This window comes from Carex rostrata, chromosome 28, assembly GCF_964058835.1.
Source record: "Carex rostrata chromosome 28, lpCarRost1.2, whole genome shotgun sequence".
Classification (NCBI taxonomy): domain Eukaryota; kingdom Viridiplantae; phylum Streptophyta; class Magnoliopsida; order Poales; family Cyperaceae; genus Carex; species Carex rostrata.
In genome coordinates, this window is record NC_135945.1 from 6,316,669 (window position 1) to 6,340,027 (window position 23,359).

Here is a 23,359-nt window from a genome sequence, read left to right on the forward strand (position 1 = left end):
CCGCAACCGCTTATATTTTGTGTATGTTGGTGTACATGAGGGGTATCCTTCTCCCAAACTGCAATGTCTTGATTATTTTCTAATAGCTATAGTTCTTTGATATCGATCATAGAAATTTCTACCACCGAAAAAGACTTATACAAAATGAACCAAAGATTGAATGCAGTCAGTGAAAAAGCAAAATCCAAATATTTCATCTTGCTAATAATAGTCCGTGAAAAAGCAATTCGATTAACAAAAGAAACAATAGCACAGAAGAACGGTAATATACATTTAAATGTATAAGATTTTACTTATAAATGCAGGTGGTCTTTTATTCAGTTTAATGGAATATATTTTAATTATAATTGTTAACCAACCATTTATGAATCAAACAGAGCCACTACATAATTGTTATAGAATATGCTGTTACACTTGCATCATCAGAAGAAGATTCCACTTCCATGCTAAAATTCTTTGTAGCTTTCTTGCGTAAGATCGTAATCTTCCATTATGTTAAAGATGAACGGTTTGGATCGACTGTTTGAACTTTGAAAATAAAAATATGTTCATTTTACAAATAGGTCCTTATGTCCATAGAAGCATCACTCTTAAAAAAATATCCCTATTACAGAGGATGTTGTGAGTAGAGGTGCTACTTTTACCTGATTACCCGAATCCGATTAATTTGGATAGGGTATGGTTTAAAAAATGAGGAGAGTTCAAATGCCTCCATGTTTTTGTGCCTCCATCGTGCCTCCATCTCCCTCCATCATTTTCAAAGTTCAAACAGTCGATCCGAACCGCTCAACCTAAACTCCATACTAAAATATGTTTGGAGACCAAATTTTATATTTTTAGGAATTTTTTTACTATTTTTTTAGATAGGTAGAAAAATACTGTTTTTAGATGGTTCAGATTTACTGATTTTGTACCTATCTAAAAAAATAGTAAAAAAATTCCTAAAAATATAAAATTTGGTCTCCAAACATATTTTAGTATGGAGGTTAGGTTGAGCGGTTCGGATCGACTGTTTGAACTTTGAAAATAATGGAGGGAGATGGAGGCATGATGGAGGCACAAAAACATGGAGGCATTTGAACCCTCCTCTTAAAAAATATAACCGATTAAATTATGGGTACGGTTAGAAAATTAATAATTTAATATTCGATCCGAATCCGAACCGGAACCGATACTATAATGGGTAGGATATGGGTTTCATTTAATTATCCGACCCATAATCGAACCCAACTTGATACCCATATAAATACCCTAAAACATATATTAATAACTATTAATATATAAAAATACAACTTTGCATATTAATTTTTGCATAAGTTGTGGTGAGCCCAGTACTTTTTCACAACTTGAATGTGAGAAAATATAATGCAGTCACATATTCGCTATATTTATACACACAAATGGATGTCAAATTTATTTCTTTCGTAACAGCCGCATTAAGTTTTTAAATAAAATTTATTGCTATGAATACATCCTTCAATATTTGTCTTAATATCCACTACATAATAATGAAAATTTATTGCTCTCATTGATATGTCATTTCTACAAATTATTAGTATTTCATTCATAGATTTTTTTTAACCATAGAAAATGAAATCGTCATCTCCAATATTTTACTTTCTAAAAATTATATCTCTTCTTCAACCATAGAGTTATTATTTTTATTGTGTTGTGTAACATGATATATTTTATTATTTATGAACAAGATCAATAGTATAATTTTTATTTTGCAGTAGTTTTTAATTTATATTATAATGATTTATGATATGAGATGTTTAAGAAATTATTATATTTAAATGTAAATGATTTTTCAAATGCTTTGGTGTTGTGACATATATCCGCTCCGGATCCGGAACCGCCCCATATTCGAACCGGACCCGATAATCTACAAACAAGTTATGGGTATCTATCTACTCGGAACCGAAAGACTGAACCGAAAATATCTTCGGGTAGATAGGTATCCGAATCCGGACCCGACCCTATTTGAAACAAATAAGTATATGGATCGAAATTCGGACCCGAACACTTTTAGGGTACGGATCCAAATATAATAGTATCCGGATCCGACCCGACCCGATAGCACCTCTAGCTGTAATACAATAGAATTAGAAATGAAGACTTAATGTAAATAAATTATTAATTGTTGTTTGTAATCACCAAATCACTATATATTATTGTGCTCAGGTGAATTACTTACTAAAATAAAATATTCACGGATAGAATGATTAATATTCACATGATGCAAAAAATATATCTCTCATGCTAATTAATATGTGCAAGAAAGTTGGTACCGAGTAGCATCAGCACTAGAACAAAACCATAAGGAGGTGGCACAAGTAAAAACCGGATAAAATTTTTCCGGTTTCAACATTAGAAACCGAAAATATTTTTTCCTGATTAAGGTCTAATTCCGGAAAAAAAATTTCCGGTTTTAATGTTGAAACCGGAAAAATTTTATCCGGTTTGGGTAGTTTTCAAATTTCAATACCGGTTTGGTTATTTTTTATAATTTTATTTATTTTTTGGATATAAATAAAAAAAATCGGTAAAAACTAATGGTACATTTTAACTCTATTCTTTAAAATTAATACTCAATTGTTTGTCTTTCCAGATTGTTAAAACTTTGTAGATTTTTAACTTCTTTGTAGCCTTTCACCTAATTACTATCTCACTTGATTTTTATTTGATTTTATTTTTTTAAAACGAATACTATAATTATTCAGAGAAAAAGAAGCTGTAAACACTTTACATACAAAATATAAAAGAAGCTATAAATTATTTTTTATTAAAAACAATTTAATAATTGTTTGGGGCATTTAATTTAGTCAACCATTTCCAGATCTTTTTCAGGACTTTTGCGCACTTTTCATTCAGCTTGAAAATTATTGACGTCTAGTTAGTAGTTACTGATGAGGTCGCTGAACGTCCACATTCGATCAGCTTGAAAAGAGCTGTCCATTCCATTGAATTCAAATTTGAATCTCATGAACAGGAGACCTACCTATTTCCTCCTTTGCGGAGGTAGCTAGTTCACACTCTCAGTTGATTTTTGTTAGGGTCATTGGATAGATCAATCTCAGACGGTCTACAACAACGACAACAGGGATCAAGGCGGGGTGCATGCTAGCTGTCAATATACACTTCAAACTAGGGGTGAGTAAATCGCTCATAACTCGTGAGCCGCTCATAACTCGCTCATTAAAAGCTCGCCTAAACTCGCTCATTTATCCGCTCATTTAAACTCGCTCATTAACAACTCGCTCATTTACTTAATGAGCGAGCATGAGCATGTCCCAACTCGCTCATAACTCGCTCATTAAGAATTTGCCACATCTAATCCCTACCACATTTAATCCTATGTAATTATGTGTAACATCAAGTTTGCCTCATTAAGATTGATAGATAGTGAGCATAGTTTCATATTTAATCTTGTGTAATATAGTGAGCATAATGTAACATTTAATCATGTGTAATATACTAATATTCATAGTTTCATATTCATTTTTTTTTGTAAATCGGCAGAATCAAAACCTCCACCTAAAGTCCAAAACAAGTAATAGTCATAACAACTCGCTCATTTAAATGAATTATGACAATTTGTTGGATTTTGTTATGATGACTTTTAACAAATTTTGTTATGCGTGAGCACATTATATAATTATGTTATGAGTCATAAGTCATAACTCGTGAGCCGCTCATTTATCCGCTCATTTAAACTCGCTCATTTACTTAATGAGCGAGCATGAGCATACCCTAACTCGCTCATTCTCGCTCATTAATCACCCCTACTTCAAACTAGTTGAAAGTTCAATCTCGACGAATTTTCCTTTTTCCGGTTTTGAATCATTCTAAATGACTTCGACAGCTATGTAGTATCTAGACTAAAAACCAAACAGTTTCTTTCTTCCAAACATATATATAATGTATATATGAGATGGGTTACGGTGAGTTGCGAAGTAAAACGCGTTTCTATTTCACGCCGTATTTTTATTTTGAAAGTCCAAACGATTGATCCGAACTGTTAGATGTTTAATCCATATTGAAATGTGCTTGGAGACCAAATTTTATATTTTTTGAAATTTTTTTACTATTTATTAAGCATTTTTGAAAATTACTGTTTTGCTGTGAACAGTAAAAACAGTAAAATTTTCTGGACCATCAGATCAGCGACTTTCAAAATTGCTTAATAAATAGTAAACAAATTCCAAAAAATGTAAAATTTGGTCTCCAAGCACATTTCAATATGGAGAACAAGATGAACGGTTCGGATCGACGTTTTGAACTTTAAAATCACAAAATATGAGCGTGAAGTAAAATAGTCGCTTTACTTCGCAACTCACCGTAGCCCATCTCATGTATATATTCATTAATTTAAAATATATTCATTAATTTAAAATATATACATAATGACTTCTGATTTCTGAAGATAATGTTTTGAATAAAATTAGTATGAGTTTATACGTACTTACTAGGATGGTATGTAAGCTTTTAACTTTTTAAAATCCATCAATTGGATTTTATCGACAAAATTTAACTGTTCGGTGAATATATTTCACAAACAATACCTTTATATTTTAAATTATAATATTTTTAGTTCATTTAATAAATATTCAAGCAGTAAAAAAATAATGAAAAATAAACACAATAAAATAAACTTTTAAATCTTCTTTATTAATTACTATTTGACTTTATGCAAAACAAGTTAACAAATTTGTTATGAACACATCACTTGTTAAACAAATTTGTTATGAACGGTTTGAATCGACTATTTAAACTTTAAAAACTTTGAAAATCGAAAGTGTAATTCAGTATCACCAAAAAAGGTGTAATTGGATCTCTCCTCATATATATATATTTGTTTGTATAAAATAATTTAATTAGTTAGTTATGGGAAATAAAACCTCAAGTACTTTGTTTTTGGAATTCATATCACCTAAGGTAACATAATATTTTTGTTTAGATTTAGATCTTCCGATGGAAATGTGCACGAATATTAAAAAGGTTACGTGCATTCCACCTCGGACCTGATTGGCCCGAATTTAATCGAATGGTCCGGATCTAAACATAAATATTATGTCACCTCAGACGATATGCATGGACGTATATCATTTTCGGTTGCTTTTGCACCACACATAATATGCATGGACGATAATATTATGTGTGGTCCGGATCTAAACATAAATATTTTGACTCTTGCTTTTGCACCACACATAGTTTCCTTGAAAAGTAATTAATGCAGATATATATCATTTTCGGTTTTGAATTGAAGACATTTTCAGTCCAAACCCCCAGAGTCAAAATAAATAATTGTCACTCAAAAATTGACAGTCTCTAATTTTTTTATTCACTAAAAATTATCGTCGGCGCAGTTAATATACATGCTTATCTTTCCGATTTTTTTTTTTTCTAAATGCCAAATTTGTTGGAGACCAGAAATTGAGTCCAAGAAAATCACAATATGATAGCTAGGATCATGCACTACCACCAGGTTCTAGAGATGACTTTCCTTTAATAAAGTCATCTAAAATTAGCATCTAAATGCGCAGTTAATATACCCTTCTAAATTAGCATCTAAAAGATGATGAAGTGCACGGGATCCTTTAATAAAAAAAATAACCGTAAAGGATTTCTTATTTCAGTTTTGAACACGCGACTTTAATTCACACGGAGGATATTGTTCTTTATTACTATATTACCAATGACCAACTTAGTTGCACATTATCTCAATAGCATTATCTTCATGTTTCAGGTCCATCTAATTTAGGCATATCAGGTGTTTAGCAAACCTTAGTTGCACATAATATATCTTTAGAGCAACTTGGAATGAGGAACATGTACTATGATATTCTTGAAAGTTATATATTGTTGTTGTCACTGATAAAACTCTTTTTTTTTCATAGATAGTAGATAATCTTTTCTTAAATAAAAAATATTGATGTTTGTACAAATTTGATCACTTTATTATCAAGTCTGTTAAATTTGATCACTGCAATTTGCAATATTAATAGACAAATTATTATTGCACCTATGTTCTGCACTCGTTATATTTGCAATATAATATCAAAAGTGTTTGTACTTAAAGTAGAAACTATTCATATCTGAATTCGTAAATATTTATATCTAGTATATAGACAAAGTGTTAATATTTTTGTCTTTTTTGAATGATTATAAATAAATTTTAGTTAAAAACTTTGTTGAATAATTAAATAAATACAACTTTCAAAAAGTCACTAGCTAGCTAGAAGTGCAAGTTATAAACATTCTTATCATCAAGAATAAAAATGTTTCTGAGAGAAGTATAAACACATTTTGAGTGCAAGTGAGGTTCACATATTTATATTCACTTCTTTTGTTTGACTTTGTCAAAGTCATATCAGGTATATGCTTTCTGAAAACGTTATAAAATAAGCAGCATTGGAGGAACATACTGTACTCTAGCTATAGCTATAAGCCTGATGCTAAAAATGGAGAGACCAATCAAGCTAACAATTTTCTTCTATATTATTACCTTGTTTTCAGTTGCTACATCTCAACCTTCAAACAACCTCACACCAGCTCAATTTCATGTTGGAGTTATACTTGATTCTACAAGCCTTGTAGGCAAAATTGGCCAAACAAGTATTACAATGGCTGTAGAAGATTTCTACACGATGCATGAGAATTACAGAACCAGGCTTACGCTACATAAGAGAGATGCGAACAGCGACGACCTTCAAGCTTCATCAGCAGGTATTAAAACATTTATTGATAATTTTTAGTGTTACTATTATTGTAGAAATAAATAAACAGGTTTTTAAGTGATACTGATTTTATGCGCGCAGATGATGAAAATAGGCCACACCACCTTGTAGAAAACCTAAATGCTAATTTGCTCTAAGTCGACACGCTAACATGTACTACCTGTAGCTACATACATACCTTGTGTAATTATATTGCACAAGTAGTGAATTTCAAAAAAATGTATAACTGTATAATTGTATACAATCATAGCACTACTAACATTTTAAAGAAAAAATTGATGAGGAAGTTCCATGTATGAAATTAAGTAAGACTGCATGATAGCAAATTAAACCTAATGCCCGCAGACCGGCACCTCTTCCATACCGCCACCTAAGCAATGAGCACCCCCACTTCACCCACACACACACTTCCCATAATCAAAGATTGATGAAGGGTGAAGAGTGCATTTTCCCCATTGACGCGGATTTATCTCGAGTTCTTGACCTACTCGTTCTATTCCTTCTCTTTCTTTTCTGAAATTTCTGTATCTTTAGCTTGACAAAGTATCACATCTATTCACTTATGTGACATTTGTTACTTCATCCATACCAATTATCCACACTTTGCTCATCCTAAAACCTATCCTTGATCCAAGTTAGGTTTCCACTGTCACTATTTTCATAAAAAAAAGGGAAAAAAAATTTTATGCCACTCCAAAACATGGAAATTAGGAAATTGTCACCCCAAAACATGAAATTAGTTATTTGTCACTCTAAAGTCATTAAATTTATCAAATTGCCACAATTATACATCTAATCTACATATTTGATTAAAATTATTCTGAAAATACAATAAATTTACATACTGACTAAAATACCCCTGAATTTAGAAGAGAAGAAGAAATGAAGGGAAGGGACCCTTCTCCCCTTGTCCCCTGACTTCTCCGCTTGGGAAGCAAAGAAGAAGAAGGGTAGCAGCTGCTAGAGTAGAGGGTTGAGAAAGGAGAAAGAGAGATCCCAATTTAATAAAAATTAAAAACCTGCAATTAGTTTCAATTTGAAGAAGAGAAGGAAGGCAGGCAGGCAGGTGTTTCCGTGTCTGGTTGGGGAAGGGGAAGAACAACACAACCAACCAACTCTGAGAGCTCTCTCTCTTTCTCAGAATTATCACAGTTTGACGGTGGTTTGGTTTGGTTCGAATAGAAAGAGAGATTGGGGAAGGAAGCTCGCAGCAGCTTGCACTTCCGTTAGGCTTCCTTTGTTTTTCTATCATAATTTATTAATTAATTGGGAAAAAAAATTTAGAGTTTATGGGGGAGATAATTCAGATTACGAAACTGTTACGACAACATCCAGGTCTGTATTGCAAAAAGATTCCAAGAGGGGAAAATCAAAGAGCACACCAACTAGCTAATACTGCTCGGGTTCATCAAATCACATATGTGGGACATACATATCCCCTCTTTGGCAGAGGATGAATATTTGTCTTCATTACCAGTAACCCTGATTTGGTTCTAATCTATTAGATGAATAATAGGTGCGTAGATTTCATGTAAGTTAAATGTCAGGGGTAAGTCAATAGTTAGGGGACAGGATTACATGAATGTATTTGTCAAGTCTCTATGTACTGTTATTACTGGTAAATGAGGATGCCTGCGGACTATTAATTAAAAAAGAAAGAAAAATTCAGGGGTATTTTAGTCAGTATGTAAATTTATTGTATTTTCAGAATAATTTTAATCAAATATGTAGATTAGATGTATAAGTGTGGCAATTTGATAAATTTAATGACTTTAGAGTGGCAAATAACTAATTTCATGTTTTGGAGTGGTAATTTTCTAATTTCCATGTTTTGAAGTGGCATAAAAAAAAATTTCCCTAAAAAAAAGATCCTAAGTTAGGTTCCTAATTAGAGGTTTCTATCTACATGCAGCACTAGACTTGCTACAGAACATGAAGACTGAAGCCATCATAGGGCCTCAGCAATCCTCTCAAGCTGTAATGATCTCCAAAATCGGTAACAAAACGCAGGTACCGGTTATATCATTCTCAGCATCAAGCCCCACCCTTTCATCCATGAATTTGCCATATTTTATAAGAACTACAATAAATGATGCTGCTGAAGTGCATGCCATTACTGCGCTCATCAAATCCTATGGATGGCGAGAGGTAGTTCCGATATATGAAGATACTGAATTCGGAAGAGGTATAATACCCTTCCTTGCCGACGCACTCCAAGAGATTGATGTCCGAATTCCGTATCGCAGCTTAATAAGTGAATCGTCAACTGATGGCCAAATCCAAGAAGAGCTCTACAAGTTACAGACTATGCAAACAAGGGTGTTTGTCGTACACATGACGCCTTCCAAGGGCGCTACATTATTTTTAAAGGCCAGAGAACTAGGGATGATGGAGGAAGGATATGTATGGATCATGACGAATGGATTGGTGAATGTCATTGAATGTTTCAATAGAAATGTAGTCAGAGCAATGAGTGGAGCTCTCGGGGTACGACCTTATGTACCCAAAACAGTGAAGTTGGAGAACTTTGCAACGAGGTGGAGAAAGAGATTCCAAGAAGACAACCCCAATGATGAACCCTGTGAAGTAAGTACATTTTCCATTTGGGCCTACGACACAGTTAACGCACTGGCACTGGCAGTGGAAAAGGTTGGAGTTCAAAGTACGAAACTTGAAGAGAATTTTACGAGTTGTGTGCACTTGCCTGTCTTCTCTAATGGACCACAACTTCTCAAGGCAATTTCCAACATCAAGTTTCAAGGATTGAATGGCAATTTTGAATTGAGAGATGGGCAGTTGCAGTACTCTACATTCGAAATAATAAATGTGGTTGGAACAGGGATAAGGGAAATTGGATATTGGAGAGAAAAACAAGGACTATCAAGAAGAGTAGATGCAAACTCTAATAAGACTTACTCGGCTTCATTACCAGATTTGAACCCAATCATTTGGCCTGGAGAATCAATTATAGTGCCGAAGGGTTGGGAGATCCCGGTCAGCGGGAGAAAACTGCGTGTAGGAGTGAGAATGACTCCGACACCCGGATTCATGAACGTGGAGATAGATCCTGTGACAAATGCCATAATAGCAAGCGGGTATGCTATCGATGTGTTTGAGGAAGCGATAAAGAGATTGCCTTATGCAGTCCCTTTTGAGTACAAACTTTTTGGAGACACTTCCGAGAGCTCGCTGAAGTTGAGTTATGACGATTACGTGTATCAAGTTTATCTTCGGGTAAGTATCTCTTTATGGAATATGCATAGTTTCATTTCCTTCTCTTGTATATATATAAAAGAAGAGTGATGCTATGGTAATATGCATATAATGAATCGACCAAAGCTATGGATCTATATTTCTATTTTCGAAGTTCAAACAGTCAATCGGAATAGTTAAACGTGATCTCCATATGAAAATGTACTTGCACATCAAATTTATATTATTTAGATTTTTTTACTATTTTTTTAAATAGGTAAAAAATATAAATTTTGATATGCAAGTACATTTACATATGAAGATCATGTTAAACTGTTCAAATCGACTGCTTGGGCTTTTAAAATGAAAATACTTGCCCATAGTGCAGCCCACTGTGTAATATGCATATTACCATAGCCTCACTCATAAAAGAATAACTGTCCTTAAAAGAGTAAAATGAGTACAATTTGTTGGTATTACTGTTCAGATGTTGCAGCCATATAATATCATGGTAATATGTATCCAGGTGTGTGTGTGTGTGTGTGTTTGTGTTTCTTCTTTTTACTTTCTGAACTCCAATATATAATTGATCAATCAATCCCATGAATACATAAACAAAATTTTGATTAAAGAATTGATTTGTGCTTGCAGAACTATGATGTGGTGATAGGCGACATTACAATTAGATACAACCGTACACGCTATGTTGATTTCTCAGTACCATACACCGAGTCAGGAATAGGAATGATTGTGCCGGTTAAGGAAGCCGTGAATAGAAACACATTAATTTTCTTGAAGCCATTAACTGCAGACCTATGGCTAGTGAGCATTGTGTTTGTGATCTACACAGGCATTGCCATATTGATTTTGGAGCCAAAGATGAGAGCTCCACTTAGGGGTTCATTATCTATGCATCTTCATACCATAGTGCATCTATCCTTCTTTGCATATAGTAAGTAAAAGCTCTGTTCACAAAAGAATGATCTCTGGATACCTGAAAGGCTTTCTTTGAATCCAAGAATGTCTTTTAAATATTATTAGCTATTACAGTTTACAGATTTATCACTCTTTATTCACAAACTAATAATTTAGCTAATAAATTGCAGAAGAGAAACTAGAGAGCATCCTATCGAAGATAGTGGTTATGGTATGGGTCTTTGTTCTCCTTGTATTGACATCGAGTTACACTGCTAGTCTAACCTCGATGCTTACTGTCCAACAGCTTCAACCAACAGTAACCGACATCCATGATCTGTTAAACAAGGGTGACTATATTGGATATAAAAAGGATTCATTTGTGGAGGGTTTAATTCAACAGATCGGTTTTGACGAATCAAAGATGAGAGGTTACTCCTACCCCGAGGAATTTGACGAGGCACTCAAAAAAGGAAGTGCCAATGGTGGAGTGTCTGTAATAGTTCATTCAATACCTTACATCAAGTTGTTCCTTGCCAAGTATTGTGATTCTTACACAATGGTTGGGCCCATTTTTAAGACTGCAGGATACGGATTTGTAAGTATACCATTTCTTATGTAATTTTATATGCTACAAAATAATTCAAATGGCATACTTTACATAAACAATAACTTGTAAACAATGAAAACTCTTAATACTTGATATATAAACATGACACTTTTTCTCAGAGCAGACGATGTAAGCTTCTTCATAATCTTTGATTAAATATGGAAGAACTCACAAATAGGAAAAGAAAAAGGAAGCAGTTTACATTTTAAATTGTTAATTCTTATATACAAGTAGGGATACCAGTTTTATCTTACTAATTTCTAGTTCTACATATATAGGCTTTCCCGAAGGGTTCTCCACTAGTTCCAGACATATCCCATGCAATTCTAAACATAACTGATGGAGACGACATAATACGAATTGAGAAGAAATGGATTGGAGACAAGAATTGTCACAACACTGGCAGCATCATCGACAAATCCAACAGCCTAAACTTTTACAACTTCTGGGGACTTTTTCTCATCACAGGAGTTGTTACTACCATCTCCCTACTAATATTTGCTATCATGTCATTTTGCAAGAAACGGCGAAAGATGATCAGCATTATGAGCCTTGAAATGAGTTCTGACGAGAGAAATGACAATGGAGACTTGCCTACTATAAGCCAAGAGGAATACCAGAAGAGTGATATTTTTGGCCCATCACCAGATAAGCACAACAATGATGCTTCGCCACAGATGCCATAGAATTATCGCCAATAAGATATCATGATTTCAGTTTACATTTTTGCAGTATAGTTTATTTCCGTGATTCATGCCAAGAGTCACAAGTATTTATAATTAATTGGAAGGTGCGGGCTCTTTTATTTTAGTTAGTAATTATGGGTAGGTAATGAGAACTAACATTTGGTCTAGTGACAAAAGGCAATGTCTTCCATGTGGCAAGTTAAAGATTCAAAACCCGAACGGAGGATCCTTTATGGATATTAGAATTTGGAAGGCTAGACAGCCATGGAAAAACAAATTATAGGTAGGTAGTGAGTATAGTGGATGTAATCAAAAGTAGCTGGTAACTATTCAGTTTTTACAAGATTATCTTGAGTGGTATTATATTTTCAAGTCTATTTAAACTATTGATAATTTCACAGAATTCAGACATCTTTTGAGGATCAAAGAAATAACCAGAGATTGCTAACATTCTGGGGATGAGTCATGTGTTTTATCAGGGCTCAAGGTTGGAGTGTTTGTCAGTTTATTTGGTATATTGTTGTCTAAGATCTTTTTCTAAATTACAAATTTCAAGTTTAATTGCACCAAACCTTGTTCATTTAATAAATCCATAACCAACCAAAAAAAGAATTATCTACATTTTATTTCCTAAAGAGTTATGTGTTAAGTGTAATCAGTGCAATGAGGGGAGCTCTCCAAAATGTATCTGTAGTTTATGGGCGTAGACACCATCCACACACTATCAATGGCAATTGAAAATGTAGGGTTTACAAAAAAAAATCAAAACTGAAAAATCCTCCAAGACTTTCAATCCCTTGCATGATTTTCCCAATGGACCCCAGCTTCTTGAGGTATTCCCAAAATCTTGTTTCAAGGTTTGAGTGACAGCACTCTAGATGAAACTTGTAAATCCATGTCACTCAAATATGGAAAATACAAGCATGGCTTTCTCTGTGTGATAACATGAATACATCCATGTCACTCAAACCTGACGTTAAACATCCATGTCACGCACACATGAATAAAAATTATCATATAAAAGCAAATATAGTTTAATGAATATATCCATGTCACTCACGCATGAATAAAAATTATCGTATAAAAGCAAATATGGAAAATACAAGCATGGCTTTAACTTATACCTGATGTTAAACAACTAATTGATGGAACTAGAAATAAAAATTAAATCAACTATGCAAAAAGTTCACAAATTTTGCTATCTAACCTTATCTCTCTGTGCCAAGTAACTGTACCTGCTTCTATTAGCAAAATCAGGGTGAACATTAGCCTTCTCCACTACCACATTCGAGTTCTCGTCAATTTGGTATGAAACATCAATGCCTTCAAGGATCAGGTGGTACACCACTTGATTTAGGGCATTAGCAGTTTCGGGGGAAAGCTCTTCTTTGAAATTGGCCTCCTCTGTTTCCTCATCAACTATATCACTAACTTTATTTGTAACTACAGTGTGGGGCCGAGTGCGTTGTGAAACTGACCTAATATCCCAAGTTAGAACCTCCTTTATTAGGTCTTGAAACTGTTCTAAAGATTTGTACTGTGATTGCTCTTCCTGAAAAGATAAAACAACAAGAGAAATTTATGTATTTTTAGTAAGTCATGCTTGCTAGTTGCAACCGAGGTACAAGAGGTCAGCAGTCATACAAGTAAATTAATTTCACCCGACACATTTAGTCAAAATGCCTTTTCCTCGAAGAATATTTGTTGGCAGATACCATAGGAAAAATTAACATTGTGTTTTAGATAAAGGGGTTGCTTACCACATGAGCCCAGCAGGTGGAGAGAGAAGAAACAAAGTCTGAACTAAAGGTGATTGACCCAACAGCCAAAGTGGTATCTTCCTATTATAACAGGTAATGCTATAAAAACATTAAAAAGAGGAACATGACTTCAAGAGGGGTCAATGAGACATTATATTCCAAGAAAAAAAAGTTGCTGAAAAGCAAACCTGTACCCAACTAGGAACAGTTGCACCTTTCACCGAGTCTGAATATGGGAGGTACGGTTTAATGTCGAGTACTGGCTGTTGCACAAACAGATCAAAATTTAATTGAAGGGAGTGGTCAAACTAAAAGAGATATTATGACAATATAAAATAATTTGTTTCCTTCAGAAACCTTTTATCTTTGTTATTTTTTTTTTATCATAACATACAAAGTTCGCATAGATAGATAGAGAGAGAGAGAGAGGGGCTACCGTGCCATCAACTAAATCAACCCCAGAAAGCAAAATTGCTTGTCCATCTACTGCCTCTATCTGTAAAGCATTGTTGCCATAAAAAATCTCAAATTTGTAAATTATAGTACAATATTGGCCAATGCATTGTGATTTGATTCATAACTTTCATATACCTTTGCAACGCTAAGACCTATAGGACAAGGTCTGTGAGGAGACCTAGTTGCAAGAACTCCCATCTTGCCACCTTTCAGTCTAGGCACTCTAACCTATCATTAAAATAATAATGTAAAATATTTTATTCTTTAAGAACAAGTACACCGTATGTCATGTTTCCTGATAACCTACTGATCAAATGCAATGTTAGAAACTTAGAATGAACCTTTTATTTCCGTTTACTTGCACAGGTCAAGATGTACTGATACTGTCTGTTATTGGCTTTTACATGTAATTACATCTGACAGGAATGTAGAGAGTAATTCACTTTTTGGATTAAGGATTTATGTTTAACATAAAACACATTGGTACCATAAGAAACCATTTGTCACAGTAGAATCTACGACCAACACCGATGAAGTCATAAAAATGGAACAGCAATCAGGAAGTTTTACCTTAGCTTTTATCTTGGATCGAGCCGGGTCTTTCCACATTTTCTCAAGATCTGTATTTAGGTGAAACACATAAAGAATCCAACAATGCGAGTAGTCCGAGAATCCTTCAAGTGCCTCTGCCGAAACCCTAGCTGGATGAAGTACCAAACAGGCTCTTGCAAGTGGCACGACCAGAGGCTGTCTTGGAGTGCCATTTCTACATTGATAATATGAAATTTCAGGGTTCAATGCCACATGGTTATATCTAGGTTATACTGGGTTCAACTTAGAATTAGGTTGTGCTCCCGAGTTGGGGTAGAAGAGGTGGATGGAGAGGAGGGGAAGGGAGGGGGTGCAAGAGAAACATTCACCTTGCTCCCGATCTAAAATTGTCAGAGGTGAAAAAAAGTGAAGGGAGGTAAATGGGGAGAATCCCTCTATTCATTCAATCAAAATTTGCTCCCTCTCAATTTAGAGGGTTAGAAATTCAACCTCCTCAGTTTCTTCCCTTCTCTTCCCTTTTCTTTCCGTTCCTTCCTAACTCAGGAGCAGACCCTTAAAGGAACAACTAGATTTTATCTCTATGGTTAATTGAACTAAGTTATATCCTCCAATTAAGCATCTTGAGAGATGGCATTGTCAAAATTTTCACAAAGTCCATTGAAATCCTCGCAGAATGTTATATTGAATATATCATTCCTCCAAATGAGGTGAATTTTCTTTAAATGAAAACTCGCAGTTAGGCGATTGCATTACAAATTACAACCCCATATTTGGGGTTGCAAAAATCACAACATTTCCCATGAGCATAGTAAAATTCGCTGTAGTAAATATTGATACCTAGTTGAGAAACAGGACTGAACCGTACCAATTGGTATCATAGGATATACCTCTTTCGATCCATCCCCACTTTGTTGAGTCATGGCTTTCCTCAAAGCCTAACAATTTCAAAATTAAAAAATGGGATCAAGTTCAGCTGTTCATACAAATTGGTAATATATATAAATTGGTATTATTTAAACCTGCTGTGCTCTGACGCGACCTTGCCTCTCAGCAGCCCCTTTCTCCAGTGAAGCCTCAAGAGAGGCCTCCAGTTCTCTAACCCGAGCCTCCAATCCCTTGCATCTTCTCCTATAGAAAAACCCTGGAGAAAATTATATTATTACATACAATCAATTCAAATAGGGTTTAGGGTTTATCACTTGCTATTAGTTAGCCCAGATTAATTGTGTAAAACAGTAGTAAAGAAGAAATAAGTTACTTGAGAGAAAGACTGCAGTGGCGGAGATTGCCACGGTGGCAAAGGCAAGGGTGATGGAGGTGATGTGCGCCTCCCTTGCGTGAGGAGAGGTCGCCATTGAGGCTTGAGGCTTGACTAAGAGTAAGAGAGGTGGAGGTACTCTTTCAATACTAGCGTATACGGGCTGATCCAAGCCCATATCAGCCTTTTAGTTTTGGGCCTTAACACTACATTAAATTCATTTTTACTTCTACTAAATTCAGTGTTACACATTTCCTTCCGACATTGTGGAAATAATTGATCACTTGAATTAATGCTCTAAAAAGGAGAAAAATTAAAAAATAAATATGTATACAATTTGTGTTTTATTGGTACTTTGCGAAGGAATTTTCTTCTCAGCAGATTAAAACCATGCACTAGCGCAAATATTGAAACACAGGATTTAGCTCCCTGCACGTTACAAATTGGAAATCTCTATGAATGGTTTCTGATTGTTCTTAGTTTATGATACTACCAATATATCATGAGGAGGGATCCACTTACAACAACTTGAAAGTTACAACATCTTACAACATCGTTTCTTTTCATTTTCAAAGTCCAAATCGTCGATCCAAACCGTTAGATATTCAATCTATATTAAAACATGGTTGCAGACCAAATTTTACATTTTTTGGAATTTTTTTGCTATTTATTAAGATGGGTACAAAATCGCTGTTTTTTAATGGTGCAGAATTTTAATAAATACAGCGATTTTGTACCCATCTTAATAAATAGCAAAAAAATTCCAAAAAATATAAAATTTGGTCTGCAACCATGTTTTAATATAGATTGAATATCTAACGGTTTGGATCGACGATTTGGACTTTGAAAATGGAAAAAAAACGATGTTGTAAGATGTTGTAACTTTCAAGTTGTTGTAAGTGGATCCCTCCACATATATCATTTGCCAGGTAACACCTCATTCCAATTGGCCTTGAATGCTTGGAACCAGTAGTCAGATAATAATTCCTACAGAGAACCAATCCCCAGGCCGAGTTCAACAAACCAAGACAAATAAATTTTATCATTCCAATAAAGTTTGGTTAATTTGCCAAAGAAACAGAAACTAGTGTAAGCAAACAAAAAGGGCATTGCATTTGAAACCTTGAGTGGCCATTAATTTCTTCAAACACCTCCCACAACAATATAAAAACATAGCTAATAAAATCTGTGCAAGGCAAACTTGAGAGCTGCATCAACTGTGTTTCTCTTCATGAAAACAATACTACAGACGCAAAAATGTAAAATGAAAGAAAAGATTGATCTACAGCTTTAAGCTTACAACCTGCCTCATAAAAAATAAATTGACCAAACAAGAAAACATCAGTAACAAAAATATTGCAAGGGCACATAGAACAGCATCATGAGCTAGTAATTGCAATTCAGTCAATTTAAAATGCACAAAGCTATGTCTCCCTTTATTTGTCAGGTGCAACTCTAGGTAGATAAAACCCTTATGGTTCACCGGTTTATAGGTGTGTGCATGCGCTCGACGATTCTATTAACGGCATCTCGTGTCATAACAAGTGTGTCATGTTGCAAGATGCTGTACACATTCAACCCCTACATTAAATGTACAAGCAGACAGCAGAAATTTTAGAAAAAAAACAATTAGCCAATTGCTCGGAGAGGTTATGTTCTAAAGTCTCAATTCATTACAACAAGTAAATTTTTAGTACAAATCTATACTGCCATGACAGTGGTTCATGGTACATCTTATCCATTAAGAAATGCATCAACCTAAAAAACCACAAGAAACCAGGTACTCCTAACAAATGGTAAATATTAATATTTATACAAAATATAACCAAAATAACCATCATTGCCACTAGACATTTGGAAAAACTGCTAAATATATTTTATAAAATGCTGAAAGTGAAGGTATTGATCATATTTTCTTTATCCTTTCAAAAGTTATGCCTGGTATTTCCTATGTTAAGGATCTATGAAGTGTGAACAACAATTCTCATCTTGCAGGGGTGTGCATGTCATTTCAAGGTTATACATGGTTACACATTAATTTATACACGATCAAGGCATACATGAGGCAAAACATTACTTTCTATGTGTGTCCAAGATACCCTAGTAAAAGTGAGAATGTTATATCCATATCTGGGCTTCTTCAAGATTTCCCAAATAACCACACAATGTCCCTTCTTTTTCTGTTTAAAGAAGAATTCTTGATGTTTCATACAGACAGTATTTACTTCTTTATTGTGGTAATAAATTATTTATCTTGTTTCGCAGGAATGCACATAATAATTACATGATAATAAGAGCTTTTACGGGTATACATCACCAGATGAATAAGTGCAACCGCCAATGGGACATATGTAATTATTGGTTTTTACTTACAATAGTGGGTAGCACATTGATATAGTGAAGGTTGCGGGTAGCCAATTTTAATTTATCATCCAACGTACCACCATCGACCAACAAAACTTTCTTTGTGTCTGTCATTTGGGACACATAGTTCACAATATTCTTTGTCTTGTGGCTCGGTAACTCTAAATCCTCGAAAACTAAAAGCTGTTCACAACATCAAAATAAATTCAGAATAATTAAATTCCATCCAACAAGAAAGAATTTAAGTAGAAAAAGGAAACTGTCCAATGTTCAGCTTATCTGTGCTACTAGAAAATCCCGTGTATACCTACAGAAACTATCAACTCAGACTCATGTGTATTTGAAAACATCAGATCATTGAAACCAAAAGTGTTAATTTCAATATAATTACTGAAAGTTCATATGATTGTTCGAGTGAGGCTATGGTACTATGCATAGCGCACATTGGTCCGTACTTTGAACCAATATTTCTGTTTACAAATTCCAAATAGTCAATCTGAACCGTTCACCATGATCACCATGTGAAAATGTACTTGTAGATCAACTTTTATATTTTTTAGAATTTTGTACTATTTGTTTAGATAGGTAGAAAATCACTTCATCTAAAGATTCTAGATCATTCAAAAGTAGCGATTTTCTACCTATCTAAAAAAATAGTAAAATAATTCTAAAAAATATAAATTTAGTCTATAAGTACTTTTTCATGTAGCGATCATGTTGAACGGTTCCGATCGACTGTTTAAACTTTGAAAACGGAAGATAATGATCCACAGTATGGACCAATGTGCGCTATGCATGGTACCATAGCCTCACTCTGATTGTTCATTTTAACTCAACTAATAGGTTGACACTAGTGTGAATTTGAAGATCATCATTTCAAACCTGTTTGCTTGTCCTTTGATTCAATCAAGGCTTTGAAGAATATAGAACCAGCCTTGGGTACACAATTTGAAACATGCAAGTAATCTAAGTGGCGCGTGAAAAAACTGTTGAATTCTAGCTAACAAAGTCAGCAATATGTCGGATAATTTTTACAAGATAACTGATTGAAGCTCATTTCCCAATATACCAAAGAAGCTCTGGAAGTATATTAATTGGATGAAATAAAGTAAATCACCTTGCCCTCAGCCAACCTAGCAGATAAGGCAACTTTGAGACCAAGACGCCTGACCTTCTTTTGCAACTTGATCGCATGGCTCCTTGGTTTCGGTCCATGGCAAGCAGCACCATGCCTGAACTGTCATGTTTAATTCGAAACTATAATCAGAAATTGATGATTTAAACACAACACCATTAAAGATGTGTGATTGTGTACCAAAATAAAACAACACAAAAAAGAGGGAAAGTTTAGCAAACCTTGTGTTATAAATCTGCCGACACTGAATGCTTTTGATTATTTTTCCTAGTCCTTTTTAAATTGATATCATAAGCTAGCAATTCATCAAAAATTGTTACAGAATTTTCAGTTGAGGCCCAATAACTACTCGTTCAACTATGGGCCATTCACAGTAACCAAGTTTAAACGCTTAATTGTATAAAAAAATTATGTCAATAACTGTATTTGACTCAAGTGAGTACAAGTACACACATAAAAGAACATAACATATAAGCAAAAACTAAGGCCAGTGCAAATTGATTGATTGCAAAACCTACAAATTTACATATGTACGAAGTGCAACCTCCGACACATTTACATGGGCCTATTGTTAACTAGAACTAAACAGTAAGAAACCAAAAAAAGGACAAAATAAGAAAACCTGAGGACCACGTAGATGTCCATGCCGCGCTCGGCCTGTTCCCTTCTGTGGCCAAGGCTTCCTTCCAGTCCCACTCACTGTAGTGACAGTTTTTGATGAATGTGTGCCCTGCCAAGAAAAGATGATCCAAATTTTAGTTAACCAAGAAGTTGCAAAATTTATTTAAGGGGAGGACTGCAATATCTAAAATGCATAATGCATATTGTGTAATCCAATATGAAATGTACCACTAGAGGCAATAACCCTACAAAATATGCAAATATCTTGCACTCCCCTCCTGTTCCCAGTTTTTTCATAGTGCTTAGCTAAACATCTAAAAAATAATTGTAAAGAAACACTAACATAAAACTTTTTTTTCTGAAAAAATGAGAATGATACATTCCATAATTTCCAGTGATAAACTAATCATTCTTCATGTATCATGAAAAAGAGAAGCTACATACATATACTAACATGTTTTGACCTGCTTTTTCATTTGAAAATACATAATGTGAGCTGAGTTATTACCGTCAACGTTCAACATGGTATCCAACCTCCTGTATTCCCCACCGACATAATAATAAAGTGGATAAAATCATAATTGTAATGGAAAAAATAATTCTTTGTTAAGAGAATAAACCTGTTGTCGCTTGGCAAGCTGCCACTTGACAACTCGATGGATAATATCTTTTCTAAGGGGAACATCAAATACATCTCCAGCTAAAACCATGAAGCCCCTGTCTGCTCCTCTGAAGTTTGTGACCCTTGTAACTAAATCCGCATATTCACCTAATATAGTATTTATTTTTCTCTTTTGTTAATTTAATCGTCTTATTCGTACGATGAAGTTCAGGAATTAACATGCAACTATTTTATGACCTGTGTCAATATGTAGTGCTCTATATTCTTGTAATTCATGTTACTGCCGCCATGATTACGTGAAAATTGAGATATTTGCACAAAAGAGGTTTTGTTTAATGGTGACAAATCTGTTCATGTGTAGTGAGTCTTTTTTTCTGATGTCCAACTTGAATTAACAAAACCCCGTTCAAATATGTTAATCAAAAGAAATTCCTTATGCATTAATTATTCAGCAATTCAATACTAGAAGCAATTATTTGACTCAAAATTAATTTTTCTTACAACTGAGATTTTAATGTATATGTTAGTTGCACATACAATAAATATCAAGGTCATGCTAGCAAAAACATTGTTCAGGCTTAACTACCTGAATAAGCCTCAGCCTTTGACTAAAAGCAGTAAAACCGACAAAATTCTAGAATTGGTACAAACCAAGTGGTACTTACTGCAAATGCCAGTAGAGGACCGGATCAAAATGGTACAAACTGTAGAGGACCATACCAGAATGGTACTGAGCTGGTAGAATTGAATATATATATTTCAATTAGATTAAGCCTCAATAACACTTAAAGAGCAACAAAGAGCCAAGAAAAAGATTCAAATAGAATTTCCGATGTACATAATTTCCAGCATTGCCATCCAACAAACCAACCTATTTTGTGAGCATTTTTTTTTAAAACTATTATCTAATACTAGTCAAAACTAAATGAGTTACCAATTTGTCTATCTGGCGTCAGCACAGAACGGACTGACAATAATTCTGGTGGAATCAGCACTTCATTTTCATGAGTCTCCAGAGTTGAATATCCTTTGTAAGGAGAAAAGGGGATCAAATTCTGCACATAAAAAGCATATTTAAATAAACAAAAATCATGATGTTTATCAAAAGTTCACACAATTAGGAAGACCCGTAAAAAAGTCTGATTATATCAATTTGCTCTCTATTTAATTATTAGGCAAATATGCTGCAGTAGTGAAGAGGAATCTATGCAGCTAGATGCCAGCTGATATGGACCTCATTCCCATTCAGGTGCCGGGCCCAGTGTTGTGCTGGCAAATGCTGATTGCCAATTAGTTTGCCAGATCCAGTTTGAGCATGTGGTTCATGGCTACCAAAAGATGAAAAGTTTGGATCTTTGCATAATTAGTCTGAGAAATGTGTTGAACCTCAGATACTTTTGCTGTGCATGTTTTGTTTGTTTTCTGTCAGTTCTGTAATAATTGGATCATGTGGCTAATATGCTTGTTTGGGTGTACCATTGTTGGTACCAACAAGCGGGTTGTGTCTACAAAAAGGCTAGGTCTATGATGTGCTCGATAAGATGCTAAGACTTCGACACCTGTCACATGTGGTACAATTTATAAATAGATACTAAACCTGGTATATATTGGTACTCTACCAAGTGAAACCATGGTCAAAGAGTGTTAATGTACTTTGTTGAACCCTACCTAGCTCCTGAAGCTTTAACCATAGACAATCTTAGCTATCATCCCATCTAATCATTGCAAATACCCCCAAATGCAATGGGATCATCACACTCCTTCACATAAACTGATAAACCCCAGTAAAACCCACATTCCAACAAAAAATTAACCTGAACAGTGATCAAACAAATTCGAACCAGAGGAACTACCTTAGATATCCATGGAAGGAGAGGCGCCTCGATCGGAGCTGGATTGGTGAGCAAACTGCGAGGCTGAGACTGACAGTGCCTCAGAAGCGCCACCGCTCGAATCAGACCACGCATCAGTACAGATTTCAAACCCAAACTATTGACAAAGAAGCAAATAGAGGTGGCGCCGCCTGATCTCCGACACGACGGCGGCGGTGTCTCGTCGTTTACTTGGTTATTCTCTCCGTTTTCACAAGTGAGGTTTTGGGACGGTTGCTGGTTTAAGCCCCGCTCGTCTGATCTGATCTAGCATATATTGGGCCTATATTAGGCCCAACAAAATAATCTTTAACTAGGCCGTAATATATGGGCTTTGGAGGCCCGTGTACATACAGATAATGGGGCCATCCTCGGAAAAACCTTAAATCAAAGAAGAAAAAGATATCCAGATCTTCTGTTACGTAATTTTCATAAAACTGTATATTATGGATCTCTGAAGAAGGGAAAAAGAATCTGCGCTGGACTTTTAGTCACTTATTACAGGCATTGATACATAGGTTTCGTAACAGAGAATAAGGACCTCTTGGCCGTCCCAAAGGAAGTTTCCAATTAGGTC

At 34.7% G+C, this 23,359-nt stretch overlaps 3 protein-coding genes across 7 annotated transcripts; 1 reads left to right on the forward strand and 2 right to left on the reverse strand.

Moving 5' to 3' along the window:
• Positions 1–6,451: 6,451 nt before the first annotated feature.
• Positions 6,452–12,591, forward strand: LOC144545837 (glutamate receptor 2.7-like). Of its 2 annotated transcripts, none has more exons than XM_078294400.1 (5): positions 6,452–6,729; positions 8,653–9,974; positions 10,584–10,884; positions 11,039–11,445; positions 11,736–12,591. In XM_078294400.1, the coding sequence occupies exons 1-5, from the start codon at positions 6,456–6,458 to the stop codon at positions 12,141–12,143; spliced, it is 2,712 nt and encodes a 903-aa protein (XP_078150526.1). In that variant the 5' UTR covers positions 6,452–6,455; the 3' UTR covers positions 12,144–12,591. The 2 variants fall into 2 exon arrangements, with proteins under 2 accessions (XP_078150526.1, XP_078150527.1); XM_078294401.1 differs by lacking the exon at positions 6,452–6,729 and adding an exon at positions 7,114–7,379 and having other exon boundaries at positions 8,621–9,974.
• A 434-nt stretch (positions 12,592–13,025) lies between these two features.
• LOC144545838 (tRNA-thr(GGU) m(6)t(6)A37 methyltransferase) lies at positions 13,026–16,306 on the reverse strand. Of its 4 annotated transcripts, XR_013508604.1 has the most exons (10): positions 16,170–16,306; positions 15,931–16,052; positions 15,749–15,846; positions 14,930–15,125; positions 14,495–14,587; positions 14,340–14,399; positions 14,092–14,166; positions 13,904–13,984; positions 13,268–13,695; positions 13,026–13,113 (listed from the first exon to the last, which is right to left on the reverse strand). XR_013508604.1 is itself a non-coding variant. In XM_078294404.1 (9 exons), the coding sequence occupies exons 1-9, from the start codon at positions 16,264–16,266 to the stop codon at positions 13,342–13,344; spliced, it is 1,170 nt and encodes a 389-aa protein (XP_078150530.1). In that variant the 5' UTR covers positions 16,267–16,306; the 3' UTR covers positions 13,026–13,341. The 4 variants fall into 4 exon arrangements, 3 of the variants coding, with proteins under 3 accessions (XP_078150530.1, XP_078150529.1, XP_078150531.1); XM_078294404.1 differs by having other exon boundaries at positions 13,026–13,695; positions 14,098–14,166; XM_078294403.1 differs by having other exon boundaries at positions 13,026–13,695.
• A 1,050-nt stretch (positions 16,307–17,356) lies between these two features.
• Positions 17,357–23,151, reverse strand: LOC144545698 (Ribosomal protein L4/L1 family). Its single transcript, XM_078294246.1, has 8 exons — positions 23,137–23,151; positions 22,765–23,049; positions 21,846–21,966; positions 20,910–21,058; positions 20,291–20,398; positions 19,651–19,770; positions 18,543–18,716; positions 17,357–17,750 (listed from the first exon to the last, which is right to left on the reverse strand). Exons 1-8 carry the CDS (start codon positions 23,149–23,151, stop codon positions 17,649–17,651), a joined length of 1,074 nt encoding a protein of 357 aa, XP_078150372.1. The 3' UTR covers positions 17,357–17,648.
• Positions 23,152–23,359: the final 208 nt, after the last annotated feature.

Bases quoted from the DNA above. Each gene is read 5' to 3' on its own strand.
- LOC144545838 (XM_078294403.1), bottom strand. From the start codon at position 16,266: ATGGCGACCTCTCCTCACGCAAGGGAGGCGCACATCACCTCCATCACC. The intron at 15,126-15,748 runs GTATCAATATTT...TTATCAATGTAG, and splicing joins CAGTCCTGTTTCTCAACTAG to AAATGGCACTCCAAGACAGC. The intron at 14,588-14,929 runs GTAAAACTTCCT...TTTTAATGATAG, and splicing joins GATCCAAGATAAAAGCTAAG to GTTAGAGTGCCTAGACTGAA.
- LOC144545837 (XM_078294400.1), top strand. From the start codon at position 6,456: ATGCTAAAAATGGAGAGACCAATCAAGCTAACAATTTTCTTCTATATT. The intron at 9,975-10,583 runs GTAAGTATCTCT...TTGTGCTTGCAG, and splicing joins TGTATCAAGTTTATCTTCGG to AACTATGATGTGGTGATAGG. The intron at 11,446-11,735 runs GTAAGTATACCA...CTACATATATAG, and splicing joins AGACTGCAGGATACGGATTT to GCTTTCCCGAAGGGTTCTCC.
- LOC144545698 (XM_078294246.1), bottom strand. The intron at 21,967-22,764 runs GTAGTTCCTCTG...TTTTATGTGCAG, and splicing joins TCCTTCCATGGATATCTAAG to AATTTGATCCCCTTTTCTCC. The intron at 18,717-19,650 runs GTGATTTACTTT...TGTTGTGAACAG, and splicing joins CTAGGTTGGCTGAGGGCAAG to CTTTTAGTTTTCGAGGATTT.